The sequence below is a fragment of the Astatotilapia calliptera genome, chromosome 6 (assembly GCF_900246225.1).
Source record: "Astatotilapia calliptera chromosome 6, fAstCal1.2, whole genome shotgun sequence".
Classification (NCBI taxonomy): Eukaryota; Metazoa; Chordata; class Actinopteri; order Cichliformes; family Cichlidae; genus Astatotilapia; species Astatotilapia calliptera.
In genome coordinates, this window is record NC_039307.1 from 20696651 (window position 1) to 20721717 (window position 25067).

At 41.0% G+C, this 25067-nt stretch overlaps 1 protein-coding gene across 1 annotated transcript in view; it reads left to right on the forward strand.

Annotated features, from left to right (window-relative positions):
* gpr83 (G protein-coupled receptor 83) overlaps positions 1 to 21122 on the forward strand; it is a 33810-nt gene extending 12688 nt beyond the window's left edge. Inside the window, exons 3-4 of the mRNA XM_026171055.1 lie at positions 16850 to 16983; positions 19527 to 21122. Of these exons, the coding sequence (XP_026026840.1) occupies positions 16850 to 16983; positions 19527 to 20244 (852 nt within the window). The 3' untranslated portion in view covers positions 20245 to 21122. The remainder of the gene's footprint in view (positions 1 to 16849; positions 16984 to 19526) is intronic.
* The last annotated feature ends 3945 nt before the right edge of the window (positions 21123 to 25067 follow it).

Sequence of the window (25067 nt, forward strand, 5' to 3'; positions counted from 1 at the left end):
CACTGCCACACACTTCTATGAAGAAGTTGATATATCCAACAACCTTGCAGCTTCTATACTGTAATCTTTACAGATGTGTCTGGAATTGCTTCAAACTTTCTTGACATTACCTTGCACGACTCAAAACAAGAAAAAGTACACACCTTGAACAGCTCCCAGAACAAAAAAAAAAAACAAACCAATCGTTATTTTACATATTGCAGCTTTAGTGTTGGATAATCATGATTTAGTACCTTGTACCTTAAGCTTACTGATGTACCATGGGAGGTTTTTTTTTATTCTAGTAACACATGTTTTAAGTTTCAAAGGAAAATTCACGCTTGCCTCAAAATTAGAGGCTGTGAGCCTTGTGTTGTACTTAAATAACTTCTCATCCATGTTGGTTTAAATAATTAGTGACCTTTTTAGCTTCATTGTGGTAGATACTTGAGAGCTTCTTCTCACTGTGTCTGCTCCAGTGCTGACTCAGGAAAGCTAACTATGCGCAGGTAACAATTTGATCTGGCCCCGTTGATCTGGGCTCTCTGATTCATAACTGTGTTTTCTGCCTCCCTTCTCTATTTTGAGTATTTTCCAGCGTTGGAGGAATAGTTCTTAGATTTTTAAGTCTACCTCTTTGCTGTTTCATAAGAAAATGTATGATAGTTAGGGATGCAGCGATACCGATGCACATTATATGGTATCGGGCCGATACCATAAAATGTGCGTGTACTCATACTCGCAAAAGTTAACCGATACCATGAATCGATACCAACTTACTTCATGAATCAGAGGGTGGCCTGTACTTTCTGTGGTAATTTTTTAGATTGGCCGCTAGGGGGACATGTCGCCAGGGGGTTAGGCGAGTGAGACTGGCGGCTCTTGTAGCTACGCTAAACAAAATGTCAGCAGTGTGGACTTACTTCAAAATTTGTGAAGATGACAGAAGCAAGGCCGAGTGCAAACTGTGTACCAGTAAGATGTCCAGGGGAGGGAAGGAGAGTACATCGTTCAATAAAAGCAATTTAATAAAACACCTGAGGACACATCATGCTCTGGAGTACACCGAGTTTGCTAAGGCTAACGCAAGACCAGAACAGCCCACTTCAACTCGGGTTTTGGAAAAGCGATGAAAAATGTCAAGAGAAAATCCACGAGCAGTTAAAATAACAGAGGCTCGGACTCATTTTATCACTCTGGATGACCAGCCACTGTCGGTCGTGGAAAACGTAGGATTTCGCCGTCTTCTCAGCATACTGGAGCCTCGATATGAGATTCCCAGCCGCCTATACATCACGGACGTAAAGGTGCCAAAACTTTTTGAAGAGGTAAAAAAGCACGTGCATAACCTCTTGCAGGAGGTTTCAGCATTAAGTTTCACTACTGACATTTGGACAAGCAGTGTGTCCCAGATGTCACTCCTCAGTTTAACAGCGCAGTGGATTGATGAGAAGTTTGTTCGTCATCAAGTAACACTACATGCAAGGTCGTTCAGGGGCTCGCACACCAGCCAAAACATCGCAACTGCTTTCGATAGTATGCTTTAAACCTGGGACATACCAAAGACGTCCGTCCACATAGTGCTCTGGGACAACGCAAGAAATATGATAAAGGCCATGAGTTATGCTGAGCTGCCCAGCCTACCTTGTACTGCTCACACTCTCCAGCTGGTTGTTCATAAGGGCCTTCTGTCACAGAGTGTTGCTGATGCAGTGGCAATTGGCCGCAAAATAGTTGGACATTTTAAACATTCTGCTCTGGCCAGCTCCCATCTGGAGGACATTCAATTACAGATCAACCAGCCCGCGAAGCGGCTCCAGCAAGACGTGCAGACCCGCTGGAACAGCACCTTTTATATGATACAGTCATTGATCGAGCAGAAACGGGCTCTGGGAATATTTGTGTCTGAATATGGACTCCCTGATATGCTCACGGCTCACCAGTGGACACTGCTGGAGAAGGTGATATCTGTTCTGGGTCCATTCGAGGAGTTAACTCGAAAAGTCAGCTCCTAAGATGCCATGGCTGCAGACGTCATTCTATCTGTCACTGTGCTCCACAGATTTCTAACAAGGGAGACTGGCGAGGACCATGGGATCAAAGCAATGAAGGGAACCTTGGCTGCAGCTGTCAGGACACGGTTCACTGATGTGGAGGAAGACCCACTCTATAGCATCGCCGCGCTACTCGATCCCAGGTGAGTGTTGTGCCTGTGTATGTGTGTAACTGTTTGACTGTATGTGAATATGACTGTGTATGTAACTGTTACTGCAAAAAAAAATGGTAAGCAAACCTATTGTCAGCTAACTTATTTCTTTCTCTGTTTTAGATATAAAAATCTTTTTTTCTCCAGCACCACAACTGCTGCAAATGCCAAAGAGATGCCAAAACTTGAGCTACTAAGGTTGCCTGGAGAGGAGGATCATGACCTGAATGAACCACCTTCAGGAAAAGCACGCAGTGACCAGCCCACAACTAGTCTGGACAGCATGTTTCATGAAATTGCAGATGAGCAGGCATTCGCATCGGTGGGCAGAGCTGCGGTAGGTTCTACTGTAGAGTTAGAGACATATCTTGGAGAGGCCGCAATTTTACGAGAAGAGAAACCACTGCAATACTGGATGGTTAATAAAGTGCGGTTCCCGAACCTGGCTAAAGTGGCAGGCAGATACCTTTCTGCACCGTGCATAAGTGTTGATAGTGAAAGGCTTTTCAGCTCAGTGTCACACATTGTGAATGAAAGCAGAAACGGGCTCACAGCTGATCATGCAGAGATGATTCTTTTCATCAAAAAGAACCTGCCTCTCACTTTCCCAAAAACAGCTTAGTTTGGAGGTCACACCATTGCTTGCTGACTGAAGTTTTTTTTGTTTGGTGAAAATGTGGACACTCTGCAATAGGTGGTTCATTAATGTTATGTGAATCTGAAAGCTGTAGACAGTGCCACATAGTTCACTGTTATTTTGTTTGGATATAATATGGGCATTGTGCAATAACTTAACAAAAGTGTTTATTTTATTCTGAAACCTAAGTTTTATTTGTTTTATTCTGAACATAAGTGTTTATTTTTCAATCTGAAAGAGGGAAAGAGACCCAAGGAGTTCAGTTATTTTATTTTTTTAAATTAAAATGTGGATACTCTGCAATAGGTTCATTAATGTTATGTCCCTCTGAAAAATGGAGGCTGCAAAACACTTTAGTTATTTTGTTTGTTTGTTTACAATGTGGACACTGCGATAATTTAAGAGAAGTGTTTATTTTTCGCTTGAAATGTAATTTCTGTGGTCATTTTTATTAATATTTTTTATTGACAGAGAATAAAATAAAATCTGTCTTCCAATTCATTGCATTTTTCTGTGTGTGTGTGGTAGACGTATCATTTTATGTACTCTGTATCGGCAAGTACTCACATCCAAGGATCGGTATCGTATCGGTTTGAAGAAATTGGTATCGTTGCATCCCTAATGATAGTGCTCAAGCATTTGACATTTGTAACTAAAAATGTTTACACAGTTGACTCAAAATAGCTGCAAAAGGTCGAAATGAACAAACTGAACTGTAATTTCTGGGAATTTTAAGCACAGAACGTTGTTAGTTTCTATAGCGCAGACTGAACCTTGAAAATTCTCCAGCAAATGCTGGTATTTTAAACAACAACCAATTAGTCAATTAGTCAAACTTACCTACTACAATATTTACTCGCAGCTCAGTCAAATTTAAATCAATAAATTTGATTTAAACTGTGGCTCATGGGTCAAAGCTGGCCCATACAGGACACCGTATAGCAGACTATTAAGTCCTTAACTTGGATTCCAGTGTGTTGCAGGACTTAACATAACAGATCCTAATTCACCACCAACTCTGTTATTGTTTTATTTCAGAAAATGCCAATTAACAAAAACATGTAAGAAAAGGATCATGAACAAATATGAAAGCAAAAAAAACAAAACAAGAAAAAGCATAACAAAAAACCCCTAGGGGTCTCCAAGGCAAAACCAACAACAAGAACAACAACAAATGTTTCTAGAAACAAAAGGAAAGCTGTCAAAAGTGAAATATCAGAGAGACCCTGTTGAAGACTTCATTCATACAAACACAGAAGAATAAGGACCCAGCATTCAAAGGCTTGTCACGAGTCACTTTCAGGAAATGCATTTCAAGCTATATTGGACAAACCCCAGCCTAAAAAGCCCAGTGGTCAAATGACAAGGAACTTATCACAGTTCTGGGTCATTTTGATCCAGCATTTTGAGTTCTCATGTTTTGGTTTGATTTTTGGTTATTTTCTTGATCTATCGTCAGGCAATGATGATGATGATGATGATATTTAGTATGTTCCAGTATGCTCTCAATGGCACAGTGATAGAAGGTCCTGAGGATGCGGGGGCTCATGCCGAATCTTTTCAGTCTCCTGAGAAAGAAGAGGCGCTGCTGCGCCTCTGTCAGTGTGCCCCAGGGCAGCTGTGGCTACAATGTAGCTTGCTATCGCCAGTGTGTGAATGTGTGTGTGAATGGGTGAATGACTGAATGTAGTGTAAAGCGCTTTGGGGTCCTATGGACTAGAAAAGCGCTATACAAATGCAGGCCATTTACCATTTACCATTTCTTCACTGTTTTGTTTGTGTGTACTGACCACGTAAGATCCTCAGCCAGGTGTACGCCAAGGAACCGGAAGCTGCGCGAGAGAGGGATTATGTCTTATGTCAGTGTGTCTAGGTTCGCTCAACCCTGTCTCATTAGCCCTAATCTCTCCCAGCTGTGTCTCCCTCCTGTTTTCCATTCCCTGATTACTCCCCTGTGCTCTCTGTCGTGTCGTACCCTCAGATTGTGCCTGTGTGTTTCTGTTCGTCGGGTTCATTGTTTCAGTTCATGTTTTGTTTCTTCGCCAGCAATAAAGCTGAAGTTTTCAGTTACAATTCAGTCTCTGAGTCCTGCGTTTGGGTCCTCATCTACGCTGCCTGCACACAGAGCCCTGACAGAACTGCTGCAGGGGTTACATATTTGCTTTCTTTAAGAAGTACAGTGAAGTTCAGCCATGATGCTGACTAGACTAATAAGTAGCCATCTAATTAAATCTGAGGTCAGTAGTTCAAGATTCATGATTAGATGTTACCTATATTTTTATTAAATAGTAAATTAACAAAAGACACTGTTTTTTGTTGACTTGTTTGATTTAACTCCTTAACACTTAGTGTACCATATTTGATACATAGTTTTTTTTCGTGAGTTTTTGAGACTTCATCATCAGTGTGATTTTTTTTTCCCCTCCTGAAAAACCCAAATAATTGCGTAATACATTTTTAAAGGATTTCATTTTTTTTTTTTTAATCCAGATGTAGCAAATACAATACAAATGAAAAGTCATTCATGGAAATTTCTCAGATGATTCAAAATATTAAAATTTTCTGACAATTATGGGGACCGCTGCTTTAAAGGGTTAAGCAATAAAAACAACTTATTAGTTAAAAGATCTTGGTTTGGATTAAAAAACAGTTGTTGCTTTTTTTAAAATAAAAAGCTCTGCTGTCTTAGTTGGCATGGTGATGGCCCCTGCTTTTTCTGCTTCCTGTGGAAATGCATTACTTATAAACTTGTGCTCACTCTCACCAAAAAATGTGACAATTCGTTTCCATGAATGCGAAATGAATGCAAACAAAAACAATTTGCTGAGTGTGTGTCCTGAGGCACAACCAACAGGTTTCTTATTGTTTTGTTTTGTTTTTTAAAAAGAAGAACGAAATAAAAATGTCTGCTTTCACTGTCAGATAGGATTTAAAATGTCACTCCCTGTAAAAATGGGCAATGGCTGCAATGTTTATTACTGGAGCTTTTCAAACATCAGACATCTAATTTCCTTTATTTAGTGCATTATGGGAGTCTAGTGTCCATCAAAGCCATCTCAAAAAGTTAAACTAAAAGAGTACTTAGCATGCACGCACAGTGATGCCCTAAGGACATTTTAAGTTTTTTATTTTTTTCATTTTCCAGGGTGAACACACCAAACATTCAAAACCTGATTAGAATGAATATTAAATATGGGGGTGGGACACAGCTACAGTGTGCGTCTCTCAGTGTGCTGTCAGTGCTGGTGAATTTTAGAACTCCAAGTAACATGTGGTCACATTGTGCGCTTTACTTATTTTTTATGCTTTAAATGTTTTTCATTTGTAATTTTGTTAAATAAGGGTCCTAACTCCTGGATTCAGTGATAGATCTGTTACGAAATCAGTTTCACCCCGGTTCTTTTTTTTATTCCTCGAGGCATCCAGAGACGGCACCGGACTCAGTAGTCATTTTCACAAAACCTTTATTCATCTTCAGTTAAGCATGCATCTTCTAGAAGGGGAGATGTGCAAGGCCGGTGTCCCTCTGCAAATCTTCCACTCCTTTGTTTGTTACAGTCAGCTTTATAGAAGCGACCCCATCATAAAACCCTCATGGTGTACTGCAAACTCTGTGTTTGTGTGTGTATGCACGAGCACATGAGTGCCTGTGTGTGTGCGTACCCGTGTGTGTGCATGTGGGTGTGTGAGTGTAACAGTCAAAGCACTCTGTGTTTGTGTGTGTGTCTCTGTGTACGTGACTTCATGATGGTCATAAAAGTAATCTCCTCACCCAAGCTACACCAAATTCCTTTTGACAACATACAAAACAGAGTTAACATTACAAACACTGAGACCTCCACTCTGCATCCACTGGGCCATTGGCCTCTTATTGTCTTACATTTACAGATAAGCATGTGGAGAGTCTCCTGCAAACCTGCTTCTACGTTATAATAATTATGAGTTTTTATTAAAGGTACAAGCATCAGCAATCCCCAACTGTAGCTTCCGGTCTCCTTTTATGACAGGCAGACCCCCAGTGTCCATAAATTCCTTTCCCTGTACACAATTACACACACACACTCTCAAGCCTACAGCTAAACCAGACTAAAACACACAAACAAATCCTTCCCTGTTCCTCTGATCTATTGCTGGACCCTTTCATCTAAGCAAATTTAACACATTATATTCTAATAATTATTTTCTTGTACTCACAGATCCTTCATGGAGTGATATCCCAAGTTACACCACAAGGGGGCACCACCTCCTCCTGAGTACGACAGTTTAGTGTGGTACTAGCTTTTGTCTTCAGACTTTGGCAGAAGCCAAAAAAGGAAAGCACACTATATACCTTACTTGTTCTTTTCGGGGAAAAATGTAACTTGTTCGCAGACCTTACGTTAGGGGCCTGGTACAGATTCTTGGGGACTTGTCCAGTAGGGGTGCAACGATACACAAAATTCACGGTTCGGTTCGGTTCGATACTTTGGTGTCACGGTTCGAACAAAAAAAAATGTTCATGCCTTTTTAAATTTGTCATTTATTAAAATTATAAATATATATTTTAACTCAAAAGTACAGTTTTTAAATTTAACCCTAACCCTAACCCTTGTGCGTGTTTTCTATTTTGACAGCGAATGCGCACATGCAGACCACTTATGTGCACCCCTGGTTATATAGCTCATCATATTGCAGCCACAGAAATTATTTTGTCCATAAAGCTGCACTTTCTTTTTGCCTTATAGTCTGATTTGTCATAACTTCTCCGTTTTGTGGTAAGCTTTTCTTTGGCTGTCACTTCTTCACCCTGACCTGTCTTATTTGGCTCAGCAGAACTAAAATATATATCCTGCTGCTTTTACACACGCACTCACATAAGCTCAGCGATTCTCTGCGCGATCAACCTCTTACATGTTTAAGCTTGCTGCGGAGATTTCACTTGTCATGTTTGCATAGTAAGCTAACGATTAATAAGACGATGTCAGAGGAATTGGTGCACAAATTATCATCACTCACCAATCAGTGCTGTCGCTCTCTATACACAGTTCACGCGATTGCAAAGTGAAAGCAAAAAACAAGCACAAATTCAAACGCGACTTCAATATGTCACATATTAACAGTGGCTCATCGATGCCAATGACATAATTACCCAGCTACATTTCCGAAAGAATGCAAAAGCATTGACATATATTTTTCCTTCCTACAATAGCCCGACAGGCAGGGCAGAGATAGCCCCGGGACGTCGGGCTAGCGATATTGCGAGCCCTGTATCTGATTGAGGAATCACTCATCTTTGGAAAAGAGAGTTTATTACAGAGAAATGTCTCTTTCCAAAATAAAAGCTATACTATACGCTTCTTCTGGGCTATATTCTCAGCAGCATATTAAACATATCAGGTCCCCATAAGGAGAATCATGTGCTAACGGCTGTCTAAATGACTTGGGTAAAGTTTGTAGCATGTGTGCTTGTTGTTTTTGTCTGCTTCCACTTGTCTTTGCACTAGGATGATGTCGGCATAAATGTGCAGTCATATTTGTTGTGTTCCCACTAGTGATTTCAGGTTAATCTCGTTGAAATGACCTTAACGCCACAACACGGCAAATCTCCGTTAACTAGCTACCGCCGATCGCCCCGTGCATGGGGCTGGACGGCCAACACGTTAACGAGCTAACTGCGCTAACACACTAGCTCCCACCCATGTAACTGAGCATTGCGTGGCACATCCAACATACTGCTTTACTTTAGTCCATGACGCACTTACCTTCAGGGTCATACGTCACATGAAAACCAAAATAGTTCCAAACACCAGATCTGAATGAGGGTGGGGGAGGTTCAATTTGCCATGTTGCAAGGAGAGCTTAACTTCTGTCTCGCTAGCTTGCCCTGCGCTCTTCCTTCTGACAATGCTGTCTGTGTTGAGCGCTCAGTGGATCTGCGCTCGACAGTGCAGCCTAGGCGGAGTAGTCGAACGCAGATTCACTGAGCGCTCAACACAGACAGCATCGTCAGAAGGAAAGTTGATAAAATAAATTACAATTTTGTATTGTTCGATACATATGCGTACCGAACCGAAAGCACTGTATCGAACGGTTCAATATCGATACGAGTATCGTTGCACCCCTATTGTCCAGGATCTGCTCTCCTTGTTGGTCATGAGCTAATCCACAGTCTACAAGACATGCGACTGATAGAATTGGTGGTGCAATGTAGCGTGAGAAGATGAGCTGTTTGTGGGAAGCAAGCTGGGACTAAACAAAGAAGACGAGATGTACTTGAAAGTAAACGGCTACAAAGGAGCGAGGAAGTTGTTGTCATGGCAGACTGCAAGAGGAAGAGTCCGCTTCCCCCGTCATCTAACAGGCTTTTCCAGATTCCTTCCAATATTGTGCCGGTTTCTGTCAGTAATACTGCACAGCTTATCGGTGGAGATGTTGAGGGGTGCTTTGATCATATCCACACTTTCATGTACAGCAAAAACTTGCTAGAGATATAAGATATTATCAATGAGGTTGTTCAGTCTCAAAATGGTGTGATCCTACTTACTGAGTCAAGTGTAAATGTAGAGTCACTTTTCACACCCGTCACTGCCACGTCAAGGAGAAGGCATCTGACCGTGTCACTCTTGGTATCCTGTTGGGGGTGTGGTTTTGTTGGCTTCATTAAGCAGCAAACTCCAGGTCACACTCAGGAGGTTTGCAAGCTGGAGGTGAATCAAATGGGATGAGAGTTAGCATCTCAAATTCTGAGGTCATGGTATCCCAGGTGGACCATTTGAGGTTTTGTTCATGAGTGAAGAGAGAGATAAGCACAAGATTGACAAACTGAAATGGCAAAATATAGGCCGAGGAGCTTGGCATTTGTGAATAAGTCAGAGTGGAGCCTCTATTCCTCCACATTGAAAGGAGTCAGTTAAGGTGGTTTGGGCATCTGACAAGGACGCCTCCAAGGTGCCTCCTATTTGAGTTGTTTTAATCATGTTATGCTGCAAGGAAGCCCTGGGGCACACCCAGGATATGCTGAAGAGCGTACATCTCTCGGCTGGCTTGGAAATGCCTTGGAGGTAGCCAGTGAGAGGGAAGTCTGAACCTGCTGAACCTGGATCTAGTTTTTGCCTTGGCATCTGCCAGACCCACTCTATGCTTGACTTGTCAATAGTAGTAGTGCTAGTAGGCAATAGCAGTTTTGTTTGTACAGCACCAATCCTGTACATATAAATAAGTTGACAAGTTCACAGACTATTTTGCAGGTGTCTCCAATAATTATTTAAAGTTAGTCACTGTAATCTTATTTCTGCTATCTCTGCCATATTTCTGCAGGCTTTCCCACTACACAAATGTGCTTTTATCAAAGTGCAAATCAGCATTACTGTAATCCTGTCAACATATGTGGAAAAAAAATTAACAAATTAAATGCTGGTTGGTGTTTATATTATTTGAGTTTATATTCCACTTTATTCGGATTTTGGTAATGTGAAAGATTAACTCCAAGATGCACTTTCTGTACATTTGGAACACATGAATGTGAATAAAGAAAGACTTGGCAGAGGCGAGAGATGAAAACACACTATCCACTTTACCTGTTCTTTTCAGGGAAACATGTGATTTATTGGTAGGTATCATAATAGAAGCCTGTTAGAATTTGATGGCAGAGACATCAAGCATTCTGTGAAATCACAGAAGTGTGTGTACCTGTCAATTACAGCCAGTAGAAGTGTCATAGCCTTAAATGGTTAAAGCGTTTTTCCTTACGCTTTGGGCCAATTCTAAGACAACTAAAAAAAAAAACCTGCAAAGGACAAGGCTGTGACTGGAGTATGTCTAAGAGCAGTGTTAGCCTCTCTGTCTCCACTCTCTCTTATTTTTAGGCATGAAGAGACAGCAAGGTGTCACAGTCTGGCGGTGTCAGACTGTATTAATTGTGAAGAGTGGACCCAAAATGCAGACACGAAGGAACTTGGACCAAAGCTTGAGTATTAACAAAAAGCGAGCCATTTAACAAGGCTGGTAAAAGGGTACAAAGAAAAGGCAAGGCAAACTGAAGTAAACTAACATCAACCTAAACTGGGAGAATTAAATAAATTAAATAAACAACAAGGAAAAACCTAGACATGAAACTTGGAAACATGACATGGCAACCTTGGAGTGAACAACAGACGACCTGACAAGGAATGAACAGAAACACACAGACTAAATACACACAAGGGTGATTGGGGGAAGTGGAAACACATGGGGAAAGAGCTGGCACTGGTCTGACATAACGAGACAAAGGAAGCAAAGCTGACTACACTGACATAGGACACAGACTTTCAAAATATAACAGGAAACATGTGACGCAGACAAGACAATATAAACTTGACAACATAAGACACGCAGCATGAAACACAAAGGGCAAAGGGAGAGGGAAACTTAAATACAGCGGTAGAAGACACAAAGGGAAACTAATAAACAACTTAGCTACCCTAAAGAACTCAAACATATCATCCAAATAAACTAAAACTCAAAACGCTGGGTCAACAGACCCAGGAAGGTGACAGCAAGGGCCACTTTTGGACTACTGTCTAAAAACAAAGCAGCAGATCAGACTGTGCTGCTGAACTGGCTCATGAGTTATTTAACATATTCAGCTTCTCGCTATCTCTGTGCTCTGCAGCTTACTGCCTCAAAGAATCCATTAACATACATGTGACCCTGCATTAATGACTTCAAACCAACAGTTCTAACATCTGTGGTCACTGAGTCATTCAAGGATCACACTTGCATACCTGAAAACCTGATCAGCTCCGCTAATGGACCCCTAAAAGTGTGTATACAGGGCCAACAGACCTGCTTATGATGCAGTGACTCATCACAGTGCTGAAACTTGGAGTTATCTGTTTATATACATTTCCTTTGTGGACTTTTACCACCTGAAATCCCGTTAAGCTTCCATAATAATCACTGGACATGTATATTGACCCTCTACATCATAGGTGTCAAACTCTGGCCCGCCATACCAAATTACTATCAGAGCTGGCCTACTGGTATTATACAGCTAATATATATATTGTCTAGTATTAGGCTTTGCTTGTTCCATATTCAGTTTTTAAGCAAAACGTGTTTGAGTCCATAAGAAAAGATTCATTCTTATATCTGGAGGAATAAATATATTTCAACAAATATTAACGTTAGCCCGCGACGTTGTTCCAGTTTTGAATTTTGGCCCACTGTGTATTTGAGTTTGACACCCCTGCTCTACATCATGAAAAGTATAAACAGCATCTTAGTAACTTTAGGGCACATTATTAAAAACAGCTCTGATAAAAAAAAAAGTGACATATGCTGCTGGTAAGTATATTTTTTCTCTGAATCGTGACTCTATATATCTCACTGATGAAGCTGAGGGAGTCTAAAAATTACCCTCTGTAATATTCTTAATTAACAAAGCCACAAGCTTCTTGTGGTTCTTGTTTTTGCTTTAAACGGGTGGCTGTAGCTCAGGTGGCAGAGCAGGTCAGCCACTAATCAGAAAGTCGGTGGTTCGATCCCAGGCTGCCTCCTAGCTGCATGCCAAATATCCTTGGGCAAGATACTAACCCCATGTTTGCCTACTGGTGGTGGTCAGAGGGCCCGGTGGCGCCAGTGTCCGGCAGCCTCGCCTCTGTCAGTGCGCCCCAGGGCAGCTGTGGCTACAATGTAGCTTGCCATCGCCAGTGTGTGAATGGGTGAATGACTGAATGTAGTGTGAAGCGCTTTGGGGTCCTTAGGGACTAGAAAAGCGCTATACAAATGCAGGCCATTTACCATTTACCATTAAATAGTATTTCTACATCTCAACAGTGTTTTCTCATTCTAATTGCAATATTTCAACTTTGCTCCCAGCTGTGGAAAGATAGGAGCTGTGCAGTCATAAGTTTGGGTATGCCTGTTAGTTCAAGGGTTATTCAGACTTTTTAATTTAGTACCCACATGGTAGAGCAGCACTAAAGACTTGAAAGCTATGTGCCCTATACGCCTGCTGTTCAAATGCTGTTTCTATTTCTGATATTCGGATAATCAGGAGATTGCTGACTTAGATGGAGGGCAGCTGAATGAAGGCCCAGTATGACATAAAGATCATTTTGACCTGTGAATCATGCAGCGCTACTGCAGTACAGCGTGAGAATAAACATATGGAGTTCGATGTAACAGGTTCTCTTTAAACAACGCAGAATGTTTTTGGATTGCCTAAAATAGCAACCATGTGACAATGTCTCAACCAGTTTTATGAGACTGTGACTTGTATTTACTTTCAGTTAACAAGTGAGTTCAGTGGTACTGCTGGCATACAGTGGCATATAACCAGCAGTGAGACGTGGCAGGTGTGTGAAGTTCCGGTTTTTCAGTGGAGAGGGGGAAATGACTCACTTGGAAATAAGTGACATAATATTTTTATATTGTGAACTCTGGTAAATTAGTTTTCCACTGATTGACCTGTGCTGCTACTGGTTCTAAGGTTTACTGCATTTTGTGGGTTTAGTCAGTTGCATCACGTTGTATGTTACATAAACTGTCATGGAGGCTTCTTCAGTTTAAAGGAGAAAGAATACTCTTTCAAGGATGTCAGTGCTCAAATTTTGGACCAAGGTGGCAATCTATGACCACTGTGAATGATCATAGTTGAACAGAGTTGGTGACTTCTGACACCTACAGTGCAGTTTTGAGATCTGTTTCCAGGCATTTCAACCCTTACTCACATCTACCTCGGGTGACCTCGGTAGCAAAAATGATTGTCGAATGAGGCAAGTTTCCTAATGAGGCTGTACACTTTGGCCCTAGTGACAGTAAAACCTCGGCTCGTGTGATGGACCACCTCCAGAGAGTGTCCTTGTCTGGGAAGACTCGGGGTTTTTATGTTTGTCTTCCTTTTCCTCTCACTTGATTTTTTAGTTTTCTTTCTCCACACAGGCGAAGTGGTGGGAAAATGCTTCCATGGGTCATCAGGCGTGGCCCTCTCTCTGATTCCTTGTTCTGAGTCTCCTCATCATCCAGAGTATTTAATGGCTGGAAGTATGGCAGATCTTCGTCAGATCGTTACACCTCCCATGGTGGTAATTAGGCTATCCATGTTTGCTTTCCATCCGAGTTATTTACATTTATTAATTTCATTTCTCCCTCTGCCTTTTTGGAGTTAACTCCGTGAACCTGATTTCTTACTTACCTGCATCCCCTCCAAGTTTCACTCAAGACCCCAGCCACACTCATAGCCATGCTCCATGCTGCTCGCCTTGCCTCTCTGGGTGCCTGCTTGCTGTTCCATCAGACCATCCACAATTCACATCTCAAAAATCTGAAGTAAAACTCATTTATCTTACCTTCACTCTAAAGACAAAAGATTCTTAAGAGAATCAGAACAGCTTAGTGATTTGTCCAATAAACCTTTTAAAACTGTGAGTTAAGACTGTGTTTTGAGTCTGTCCCCTGCATTAATAAGATGGGGGGATAATCCTCACAACAGTTATCGCTCTGGCTCATGGATGAAAGGTGAAATGCCTTGGTGAACCTTAAGAAGTTGCCATCTTTTCAAGCACTAATAAAATTAGTGCAAAGGTAGAATTTGTCCTGGCACTCATTAGCCATGATGAAATAGGCACTTATTCAGGAAGCTATTTTGAGACATTATCTAAATTAACTTTAATTTCAGTGGTCAAAAGAAAATGGAAACACATGTACAGACTACCCAGTAAAACCTGATTTAAAAAAATATAATATTAAATGCAGACTTTGCCCAAAATATAGTTTTAAACTTTTTTTTTTACCTCGTATGTCTCTACTGCTACTCATGACCTCATCTTTAAATAACCACAGTCTGTCTGTGTCATTGTTACCACAATGCTGCACAATAGCCAGTAAGACCTGTACTTACTGTCCCACGCACGTTTGAATTCGTTCCATAAGTCTTTACTCACACCCCTTCAGTGGTACTCGCTAAATGCTGAAGAATCAGAATCAGAATACTTTATTAATCCCGAAGGAAATTAGGGGAAGTACAAATACTGCAACTTTATTGACATCTGTATGCACGAGAGTGATGACAAGAAAATAAGGATGCTTGCAGAGTCTGCAAGTGGCACCATGGGATGACTTTACTTTCACTGATAAATCCTCCGGAAGGACTAGCAGGCAGCAGTAGATGAAAAGTGAACTGACTGATGGCATATTTTATTGTATTAAACTGCCTGTAAGATTTTATTAGTCAAAAACTGAAGGTGTTTGAACACTATTTCAGAAGGTCTCAGTCCACATTAATGATACTAAAATGGCTTATTTATCCAAAAATCTAGAAAGTTACTGTGGCAAAAAAACAATATTAATGCATCGCAGAGTAAAAAAAGCTAAGAAAGGTAAACAAATTACACTGAAGATGTAGTTTGGGAGTAAGAAGACCTTTTTGCCTCACAGCAAGGTCTTAGGTTCAAATCCAGTTTGCATGGTACTGTGCACTTGCTGCTTACACAGTTGGAGCTGGAGAAACTGGAGAGTGGGGTTTAGCTTAATTAGCAATTCTAAATTGGCCGTAGGCGTGAATGTGAGTGTGAATGGTTGCATGTCTCTGTGTTAGCCCTGGCAGATTGGTGTACCTCTCATCTCGCCCTATGACAGCGGGGAAAGGCTTCAACTGAATTGGATAAGGGGAAGGATGGTGTAATTGGGTAAAAGATCATTTTTTGAAAAAGCGATTAAACAAACCGAAATTTAAATATGACAAAATGAAGAGCTTGGGTCTAAAATGAATACAGGCATTATTGTGTGAGATGGTAAAGATTTTCTCTATGTATCCTAGTGGCAGTGGAGCTGAAGCCTATATTAGAGAAAGTGTTCAGTTGTATGTCCAGTAAGTGGTGCAGAGGATCCATTAGTTATGCCATAACTCCTGGGTATACAGCACATTTAAGCTCTGCTTAACCACAGTAGTTAAAAAGAGCCTTTAAAATATGCAAAGACAAAAGACAGTTGATTGGTATTTTAAGACGTAACAGTCAGCAAGTGTGGAAAAAGTCAGTTATGAAAGTTTCTTTGGGTGTGGTCCGGAAAAACATCAAATAGAAGGGAGTCATATTAGAGATACGAATACCAACAATCACCTCTGCTGCAGAGAATGACTTCATCAGAGCTACCAGGCTCAGAAATTGCCAATCACCACAGAGTAGAGCGCACATAAATACTTCCCAGAGTTTAATTAGCAGGCACATCCAAACGTATGGTGTTCAGAGGCGATTGTACAAATCAGGCCTTCATTGTTGAATTGCTGCACAGAAACCAGCACCGGGGGAGAACAGGACAATTATAACTGCTCGGTCCGAGAAACACGAACAACTTTAGTTTGATGAGCCAAAATTAGAGATTTGCTCCCAGCTGGCATGTCTTTATGAAACACATTGAATCTCCATAATATGGGTCCCAAGATAAAGCAAGAAGGATGAGATCCTTATTTTGAGTGGGATTGTATTTGTGTTTGCAGCAGCTTAATGAGCCAAACCATCTCTGTACACTTTGCAAGGACTTTTTGACCAAGAGGCAGCGTGACTGCCTAACTTGACCAAAATAAAACTTTAATTCAAGGAGGGAAAAAAAAGTGTATTTCAACAGTTATGTCATGCTTTTTGTTGTGGAGAAGGCACAGTATCTGGCCAGTATTTTTAATCTTATTGAACTGAAGTGAACAAAAAGCTTTTGTTTCCTTCCCTTTTCACTTGCTCTCCTGACTAATCTGTGTATCAGGGACATTTTGCCTCCTCACTCACACATCTGCTCATCGCTAAATACACACCGAGACCTTCCTCTTGTGACATTTTATTATCTTACGTTCCACACTGTAGTTGGCTTGTGGCACAAACAAAAACAGCCAGAGGCTGAGAAACAGCAGTTGGCTATACTGCAATACTACGCTGTTTTCGACTAGTTGGAGCCACGCTTGTAAAAAAACATACTCTAATCTTTCTTTCTACTTACCTGGGCACAGACTGGTGATTGATATTGATCTGAAGTGTATGCATTTGCACTGACTTTGATCTGTGTGTGGTGATTCTCAGGTGATTTTGCATCCTTTGAGGCCTCGCATGTCTCCTACACAAGGTGGTGTTTGGGTCGCCGTCATCTGGATAATGGCCAGCTGCTTCTCCCTCCCACATGCAATCTACCAAAAACTCCTGACCTTTACATACAGGTAAAATGATTCACAGTCATTATGTAGAGGCACAATTCAGTGAGGTTAGCTATGGAGATGGAGGTTCTCTACTTTATGTACTGATGGATGTGGAACAGGTTTGCTCTGTGTCAGATTTAAAGGGAAAAAAATCCGAAAAAGAAATATTGGCCTGATTTAAAAAGAACGAACTTAGTCACAAGAGTTACAGAAAGTAGGCGAAAACAGTGGCCAAAAGTCGACACAACAAAGTCAAAGAAGCAAAATGAAAACTGGAATGCTCAACTTGGTAGCACAAAACCAGTCTGGCAAATTGGAAGAGCTACACAGGAGTTATATCTACAAAGGAGACTGATTAGCTAATTGAGAACAAGTCACGCGTTCCCAGAGTTCAGAATTCAAATTTCTGTGCAAGCAGAAATTAATCGTATACAAAGAATTTCTTTTTTATCTCTTAGTATTTTACTCTGTGAAAATGTATTCATCTGTGCACTTTCCCTTTTCACCCAGTTTTAGGCTCTTATCAAATTTTTATATGCATTTTACACACAGTGTGGTTGCTTTTAACAAAAAGCATCAAATTCCACTGGGCTTTGAGTTACATACTAGTGAGAATCAGAGCAAACACAGATGAAGATTTGCCCTTAAATACACCAAAGACTTTGTGGTTGTGAGCCTTCTGTGGGGTGTGAAGCAAGATCACGGCTGAGTTCTTAATGAATTCATTAACTGGTGTGACCAGTTTTTCCTCCAAATTAATGTGGATAAAACCAAAGAAATGTTTGCAGATATTTGTCAGAGGTCCCTTCCCCATGCACTCATGTCTGATTAAAGGGGAGGAAGTGGCTTAAGTATTACTAATATATGCACTTGTATCCTATATTTCCTGCTCTGATGAATGTTTATCCTGATGAAAGTCATACACAATATGATGAATAACTCTTTGGTTTAAAAAAACATCAGGTAACAATGAAAAGTGAAGAGCTAGAATAACTTTAAAATAACTATGAACTAATAAACTCAGTGGATCAGAGACAAATGTTGTTGTTTTTTAATTCATACTTCTCTATGAAATAACAATAGCCAATGATTATTAATATACAGTACTGGGTAAAGGCTCGAGCTGCACCACCAGTCAGACTTTCTTGTAAATTTAAAGTGGTTTAGCTCTCCAGGCTTTCTGAAGGTCCGTCAGAGTTTTTATTTGGATATTGGCAAGGCAAGTTTATTTATATAGCACAATTCAACAGCAAGGTGATTCAAAGTGCTTTACAGAGACATTAAATAACAAAAACAAATAAAAAAAATATTATTATTATTATTATTTTTATTCAAATGCAGCTGAGAACAGGTGAGTCTTCAACCTGGATTTAAATAAGCTGAGTGTTTCAGCTGATCTGAGGCTTTCTAGGAGTTTGTTCCAGATATATGGAGCATAAAAGCTGAATGCAGCTTCTCTGTGTCTGGTTCTGACTCCGGCTGATTTTTCACTCATTTTCAGTCCAGTCCTTGTACCTGACCATTTTCAGAGGAATGTTTGTACTTGTTACTTAACACGGTACTATGTATCATTCAAACATATAAAGGAACCTTACTCAACAGATGACCCAGAAGTGTATCTATACATGAGAGACATTAAGAACAAAGAACCAATTTTCAATTGTAATTTTAGGAACTTTATTTTATTTTAACCAGCACCCTGTCACAAAAGTGCATCATGTGTTTTATTTTCTTTAATTGAATTTGTTAAAAATGGCAAAAATAATAATATTTGATAGACATAAACTACTATTTTTGAACTAGTAATGTGATTCATGGTGTGTCCTTAAAAAGATGTGGAAACTGGATGAGAGTTTAAAAAAAAGTGGCAGGCCTAAAAAAACCATCTACAGCAGATGAGTGTCAAGTCCTTAAAAATAGGAAAATCTCTAACAAAGACCTGCTGCTTTACTGTTCATGACCTGAGAGATGCATGTGTCCCTTTCAGTTTCACTGAAGTTCATTGAAACCTCATAAGAAAATGGAAGGGTGGCTGTCAAGAAGCCATTCTTGCTGAAAGGATAAGGGTGATTTGGCATGTCACATTACACCAGACCTGCACTGAAAATCAAGAAATCCAATCAGAAATTTTGGGTTCGAATTGATGACTTATAGAAAAACACTGTAAGTCATGGATTGGCCTCTCCAGAGCCCAGGCATCCACATTATTGAAGCAGGCTGGGATCATGGTGACAGAACAGCCAACATCCAAAGAGGTGTTTTGAATGTCCTTCAAGAAGCCCGGAGAACTATTCCTGAAGACTACTTATTTAAATGAGAAAAACCTTGCCCAGAGAGTTCAGGCTGGGTTAATGAAAGGTGGTTGTACAGTCAATCATTGACTTAGAAGCTGGTTAGAATATTACAGCTTCAAGGTTTTTGTTTTGCCATATATAATCTGTATTTCCATTTATGTTTGCACATGTTGATAAATCATTGTACTTATTTCCCATTTTTCCTGACAAAATATAAAGATTTCTGCACAGTACTGTAGTATTTTCTGTCTTCTGTCTTTCTCCTGACAGTAAGGAGAAAGAGCGAAGCCTGTGTGTCCCAGACTTCCCAGAGCCGTCAGATGTCTATTGGCAGTACATTGACCTGTTGACCTTCATATTGCTTTACTTGCTGCCCCTCCTCATCATCACTGCCTCCTACACCATAGTGGCCCGTAGACTGTGGCGCCACAATGCCATCGGTGACACCACAACAGCTCAGCATGCCACGCAGAGAAGGAAGCGCCGGAGAACACTGGCGATGCTGCTTCTGGTGGTCGGAGTGTTTGCCGTTTGCTGGTTTCCCCTCAACTGCTATGTGGTGCTGCTGTCCAGCCAGGCCATCCATTCTTCTAATGCCCTTTACTTCTGCTTTCACTGGCTAGCTATGAGCTCCACCTGCTACAACCCTTTCATCTACTGCTGTCTGAACCCCACTTTCCGTCAGGAGCTCCAGCTCCTCGTTGACAGGTGCAGGAAGAGACGACGGGCAGTGGTCGGCTTGGATCCGGAGCTTCGCCCTGCAGTACCTCACGCTCCATGTCACAGAACTGCCTGGCCCGACAACCAGGACTCCTCGAGGCCAAGGAACGTTTGGTCACACCCGGTCCAAGCTTCCTCACAGCAGAGTCACCCTTCTTCAAGTCAGTCCCACAACCTGAAAGATGCACATGTGCTTTTCACTGCCCGGCAGGCGCTCACAGGGAGGACCGACATCCTCTCAGTGGAGCCCATTGTGGCTGTGAGCTGACTGGAGACAATCCTTGACTGAACTGAGTTGTTTAACCTCTTAAGCCCCAAGCCTAACTGATGTCCTGCCTTTTGAGGTTAAATCTCTTCTAGGGCTTCATCAAATAGGGCAGAACATTTGGTAATCTCAGATCTGTAAGTCTGGGCCAGTAATTTCAAAAGCAGCAGGGTGTGGAGTGGCTTTTGTGGTGACTGTGAATTGCTGAAAGATGTGACTTTTTCTCCCCTGAAGCTTATAAAGCAACCGCTCCACATTCACACATGCTTTTTCTCTTTTCACGCCAGTTTTTTATTTGATTTCCCTTCCTGATGTTTGTTAAAAACAATGTCCCCGAGCCTTGACAAATGGATAAAGCATTCATCATGTTACTTAAACATCTTTTTATATTGTATTGTGATGGAAAAAAACAAGAAAACCTTCACAGACTGGCTGGCAGGGTAGCAATGAAGTTCAGTCTCTGTGAAAAAAAAAATCCAATGTTCAAGTTTAACAGGATCAGTTGCTGTAAGATATGTCTTAACAACCTTGGTTTACCATTCAGGACACAAGGATGGATTCTCAGAGGGAAACTGAACCCACCTTAGCGTGAAAATATCGTCATATTTATCCGCAGACCACCTGAAATCCATCCTGCTGCAGTATTTTTCCTTGGTTTTCCTTTGATTTGCTGTCATCTAGCCAGAGGATTTGTAGAATATGCACAGAGGGGGAAAAAAGAAACAATTTCTATCTTTCTTACACCCGAAATTGAATTAATCCAAAAGTGATTTTGGGTTGTGAGAGGTGAAAACATTAAAAACAAACTATCAAAGATCTAAATAGCACTGTGACATGACGAGAAATTGATGTTATGTTTGTCTCATGCATACACAGGTCAAAACAGGAAATGAAAAAAACTATCATTAATAACCTTTTGATTGATTTCTTGTATTTTCAAACTAGAAGACTTCTCATCCCATATTTTTTTTCTTTCATATTCACTGCAATGCTCCAGTAGACACCGCACAGTGTGAGGCTGATGATGACCATGATTAAATCCATCTCATGCAGCAGGAGGTGTATTCAATGTAGGTGGGGGGTCGGGACAAATAATGATGAAATTGGCAGCGGCGCGGTGACCAGAGACCATGGGCGAATTGAAGCGATGGCTGGGAAACAACTGTAACAGTTAATGCTGACAAAGCCTTGTAGAAACTGAAGGATGCCACAGACTGATGAGAAGGGATGCATGCACGCGAGGGTTATCTGTCCACTAGACACCAACTGTCTATTTGGACAGAAAGCAGGGGGGGCGCAAACATGGACATTGTGGCATCACTTTTTGTTGGCATTTTTCATGCTTTTCGTATAAAAAATGTTGTGCAATAGGGTGACAGTTGTGAACAGCACAAGCAAAACACTTTGCAGGATTTTGTTAATGCTACTTAGGGTTCATCTGTGTTTTCTTACATGTGTGTGTTCTTATCTGTCTGTCTTTGCTTCTCTTTCTCTTGGTTTATTCAATCTCCCGTCTTTTTGTTAATGGGTTCTTTCCCGTTGCTTTTACTTTGTCTTTTCCTCACCTTTGTTGTTCCTCGGTTCCAATACCTCATATATAAGCGTTTCAATCAGGTCGAGGTCTGGAACACAAACAAATCATTTGTGTGTACGAAACGCTCTCCTGGAACAAATGGTAACAATTTCAGACATTTTCTTTGCTCATTTACACGTTATAATAAATATATTATCAAGTTAGCTTTACTTTGCTCCATGGTTTATCTCAGTGACTGCAATGCTCCCAGGTCCTGTGGTTGCAGAAGAAGCCTAAAACGTTACTCTTCTAGTTGTTATGCTGTGTTTGGCTTTCTCCAAACATGGTGCTGCACATCATAGTCAAACATCTCCACGTTGGTCTCATCTATCCAAAGACATTGTTCCACGGGTTTTATGGTTTGTTCAGATGCAACTTTGTAAACCTAAGCTGTGCTGTCATGTTCATTTTAGAGAGAAGAGGGTTTTTCTTTAAAAGTCTTTTTCTGATTGCACTACCAACGTGAGATGTAGCTCTTGTTTTTGTTTTTTCCTTAAGCATTGCACTGTCTGACCTCACCTGAATCCTCAAGAAAAACAAATTGCCAAAACTGCTGCTTTAATAAAGATGATCACACTTGCTAGCGATGCCTGGCTGCTCTTACCCTTCTAATTCCTATTGAAGCAGTGAGGCTGTACTTAATTTTTCACAGCACTGCATAGAGTCCTGTGAACACACAGATAACTGTATCAGCATATCAGCAAGTTTTGGCACAAGATGGAAAACACACAGCCAGTTTACATGATAATGGGCATTCCTAATTAGTCACACTGATCATTTGTTTACATGAGTCATGTAAACAAAAGTAGGTCCAGTGGATCGTATGCTAAAATAGCTAACAAAAAAGCACTGGACAGCCTTTGGTTAGTATTTAGAGAATTGGATCAGCTCTTTTTATAGATGGCATTTAGATGTTTTTGGGCCACTACACTCAGGAAGCAAAAGTGACCATTCAAATGCAACCACAGCCTCTCCCTCGTTCTTTTCTGTGGTCCCTGACTTCATTTCTCTCCTGTGATTCTTACCTGTTTTTTTTCTGTTCCCTTTAGTTTTTCCTCCTTTGGTTGTGTTTTGGATTTATTTTTAACTTGATTTTATCTTGATGTGTTTTTGTGTCAGCTGTCTTCTTTAAAGCTCGCCATTTTCCCTGCCAATATTTATACCCACTTTTGTCTATACAAGAAATCTCCTTCATTTTGTATTGCTTACATGTTTAAGTCAACATATGCACTGAAATTGTGAAAAAAGAGAAAGAAATCACTTGCTAATCTCAGGTAGACAGGTAGAAAGTATGGAGACTAGGTTAAAAGACACCAATAATCTCAGTGATGTACATTCAAAGACAGTCATACAATCTGAAAAACTCACATCGACCTTGAATATTCTCAATGTTGTATTGAACTTAAAAAAAAAAAACCCCATATACTTACTTTCTGATGCATTCAAAGCCATAATTCACGTCTGCACCTTTGGTAGGTATTAGCGTTACTCTGGCAATGAAAGGAGGCAAACTGTGTACATAAATTATAATATGTGGTGGTCACGCATCAAAGTCAAAAGTCAAAGTCAAAGTCAAAGTCACCAGCTGTTCAGCTTTGTATTTAGATTCATCGTCTCCTATTAAACATAATCTCCATCATCTACACGCACGCTGAGAGCATGTTATTGCAGCACCACAACGTTGCATAGACATTTTGTGCTATGTTGTCATGGCGATCACAGGTGAAACCAAGTATTTTGAGGGAGATTATATGTGTCATGCTTTCAGCTTTGAATGGTATAACATTGTGCACCAGCGTTGCTGAGTGAAACGGTTTAGGAGACTTCAGTGTTACTCTCGGGAACTCTGAGACTCTGTCTGATGTGACATTTCGGCGTCAGCACAGGCGGCCGCAAAACCTTTGTGTTCAGCGTTAACATAAATATCGTGCTCCCTCGTTTTTTTAATGTTCCAGTAGGTGAAAATAGTAACGTGTGCACAGTTGCATGATGGGTGTTATTGTATGCAAAAGAAAAACGGCGGCCTGTTGCTTGATTCGAATGAGCTTTGTTGTGGTTTGTTTGCTGCCTCGCGGGCAGAAATGTACAGTGGCTTGCAAAAGTATTCGGCCCCCTTGAACTTTTCCGCATTTTGTCACATTAAAGCCACAAACATGAATCAGTTTTATTGGAATTCCACGTGAAAGACCAATACAAAGTGGTGTACACGTGAGAAGTGGAACGAAAATCATACATGATTCCAAACATTTTTTTTTACAAATAACTGCAAAGTGGGGTGTGTGTAATTATTCAGCCCCCTGAGTCAATACTTTTGCTGCAATTACAGCTGCCAGTCTTTTAGGGTATGTCTCTACCAGCTTTGCACATCTACAGACGGAAATTCTTGCCCATTCTTCTTTGCAAAACAGCTCCAGCTCAGTCAGATTAGATGGATAGCGTTTGTGAACAGCAGTTTTCAGATCTTGCCACAGATTCTCGATTGGATTTAGATCTGGACTTTGACTGGGCCATTCTAACACATGGACATGTTTTGTTTTAAACCATTCCCTCGTTGCCCTGGCTTTATGTTTAGGGTCGTTGTCCTGCTGGAAGGTGAACCTCCGCCCCAGTCTCAAGTCTTTTGCAGACTCCAAGAGGTTTTCTTCCAAGATTGCTCTGTATTTGGCTCCATCCACCTTCCCATCAACTCTGACCAGCTTCCCTGTCCCTGCTGAAGAGAAGCACCCCCAGAGCATGATGCTGCCACCACCATATTTGACAGTGGGGATGGTGTGTTCAGAGTGATGTGCAGGGTTAGTTTTCTGCCACACATAGCGTTTTGCATTTTGGTCTCATCTGACCAGAGCACCTTCTTCCACATGTTTGCTGTGTCCCCCACATGGCTTGTGGCAAACTGCAAACGGGAATTCTTATGGTTTTCTGTTAACAATGACTTTCTTCTTGCCACTCTTCCATAAAGGCCAACTTTGTGCAGTGCACGACTAATCGCTGTCCTATGGACAGATTCCCCCACCTGAGCTGTAGATCTCTGCAGCTCGTCCAGAGTCACCATGGGCCTCTTGGCTGCATTTCTGATCAGCGCTCTCCTTGTTCGGCCTGTGAGTTTAGGTGGACAGCCTTGTCGTGGTAGGTTTACAGTTGTGCCATACTCCTTCCATTTCTGAATGATCGCTTGAACAGTGCTCTGTGGGATGTTCAAGGCTTGGGAAATCTTTTTGTAGCCTAAGCCTGCTTTAAATTTCTTAATAACTTT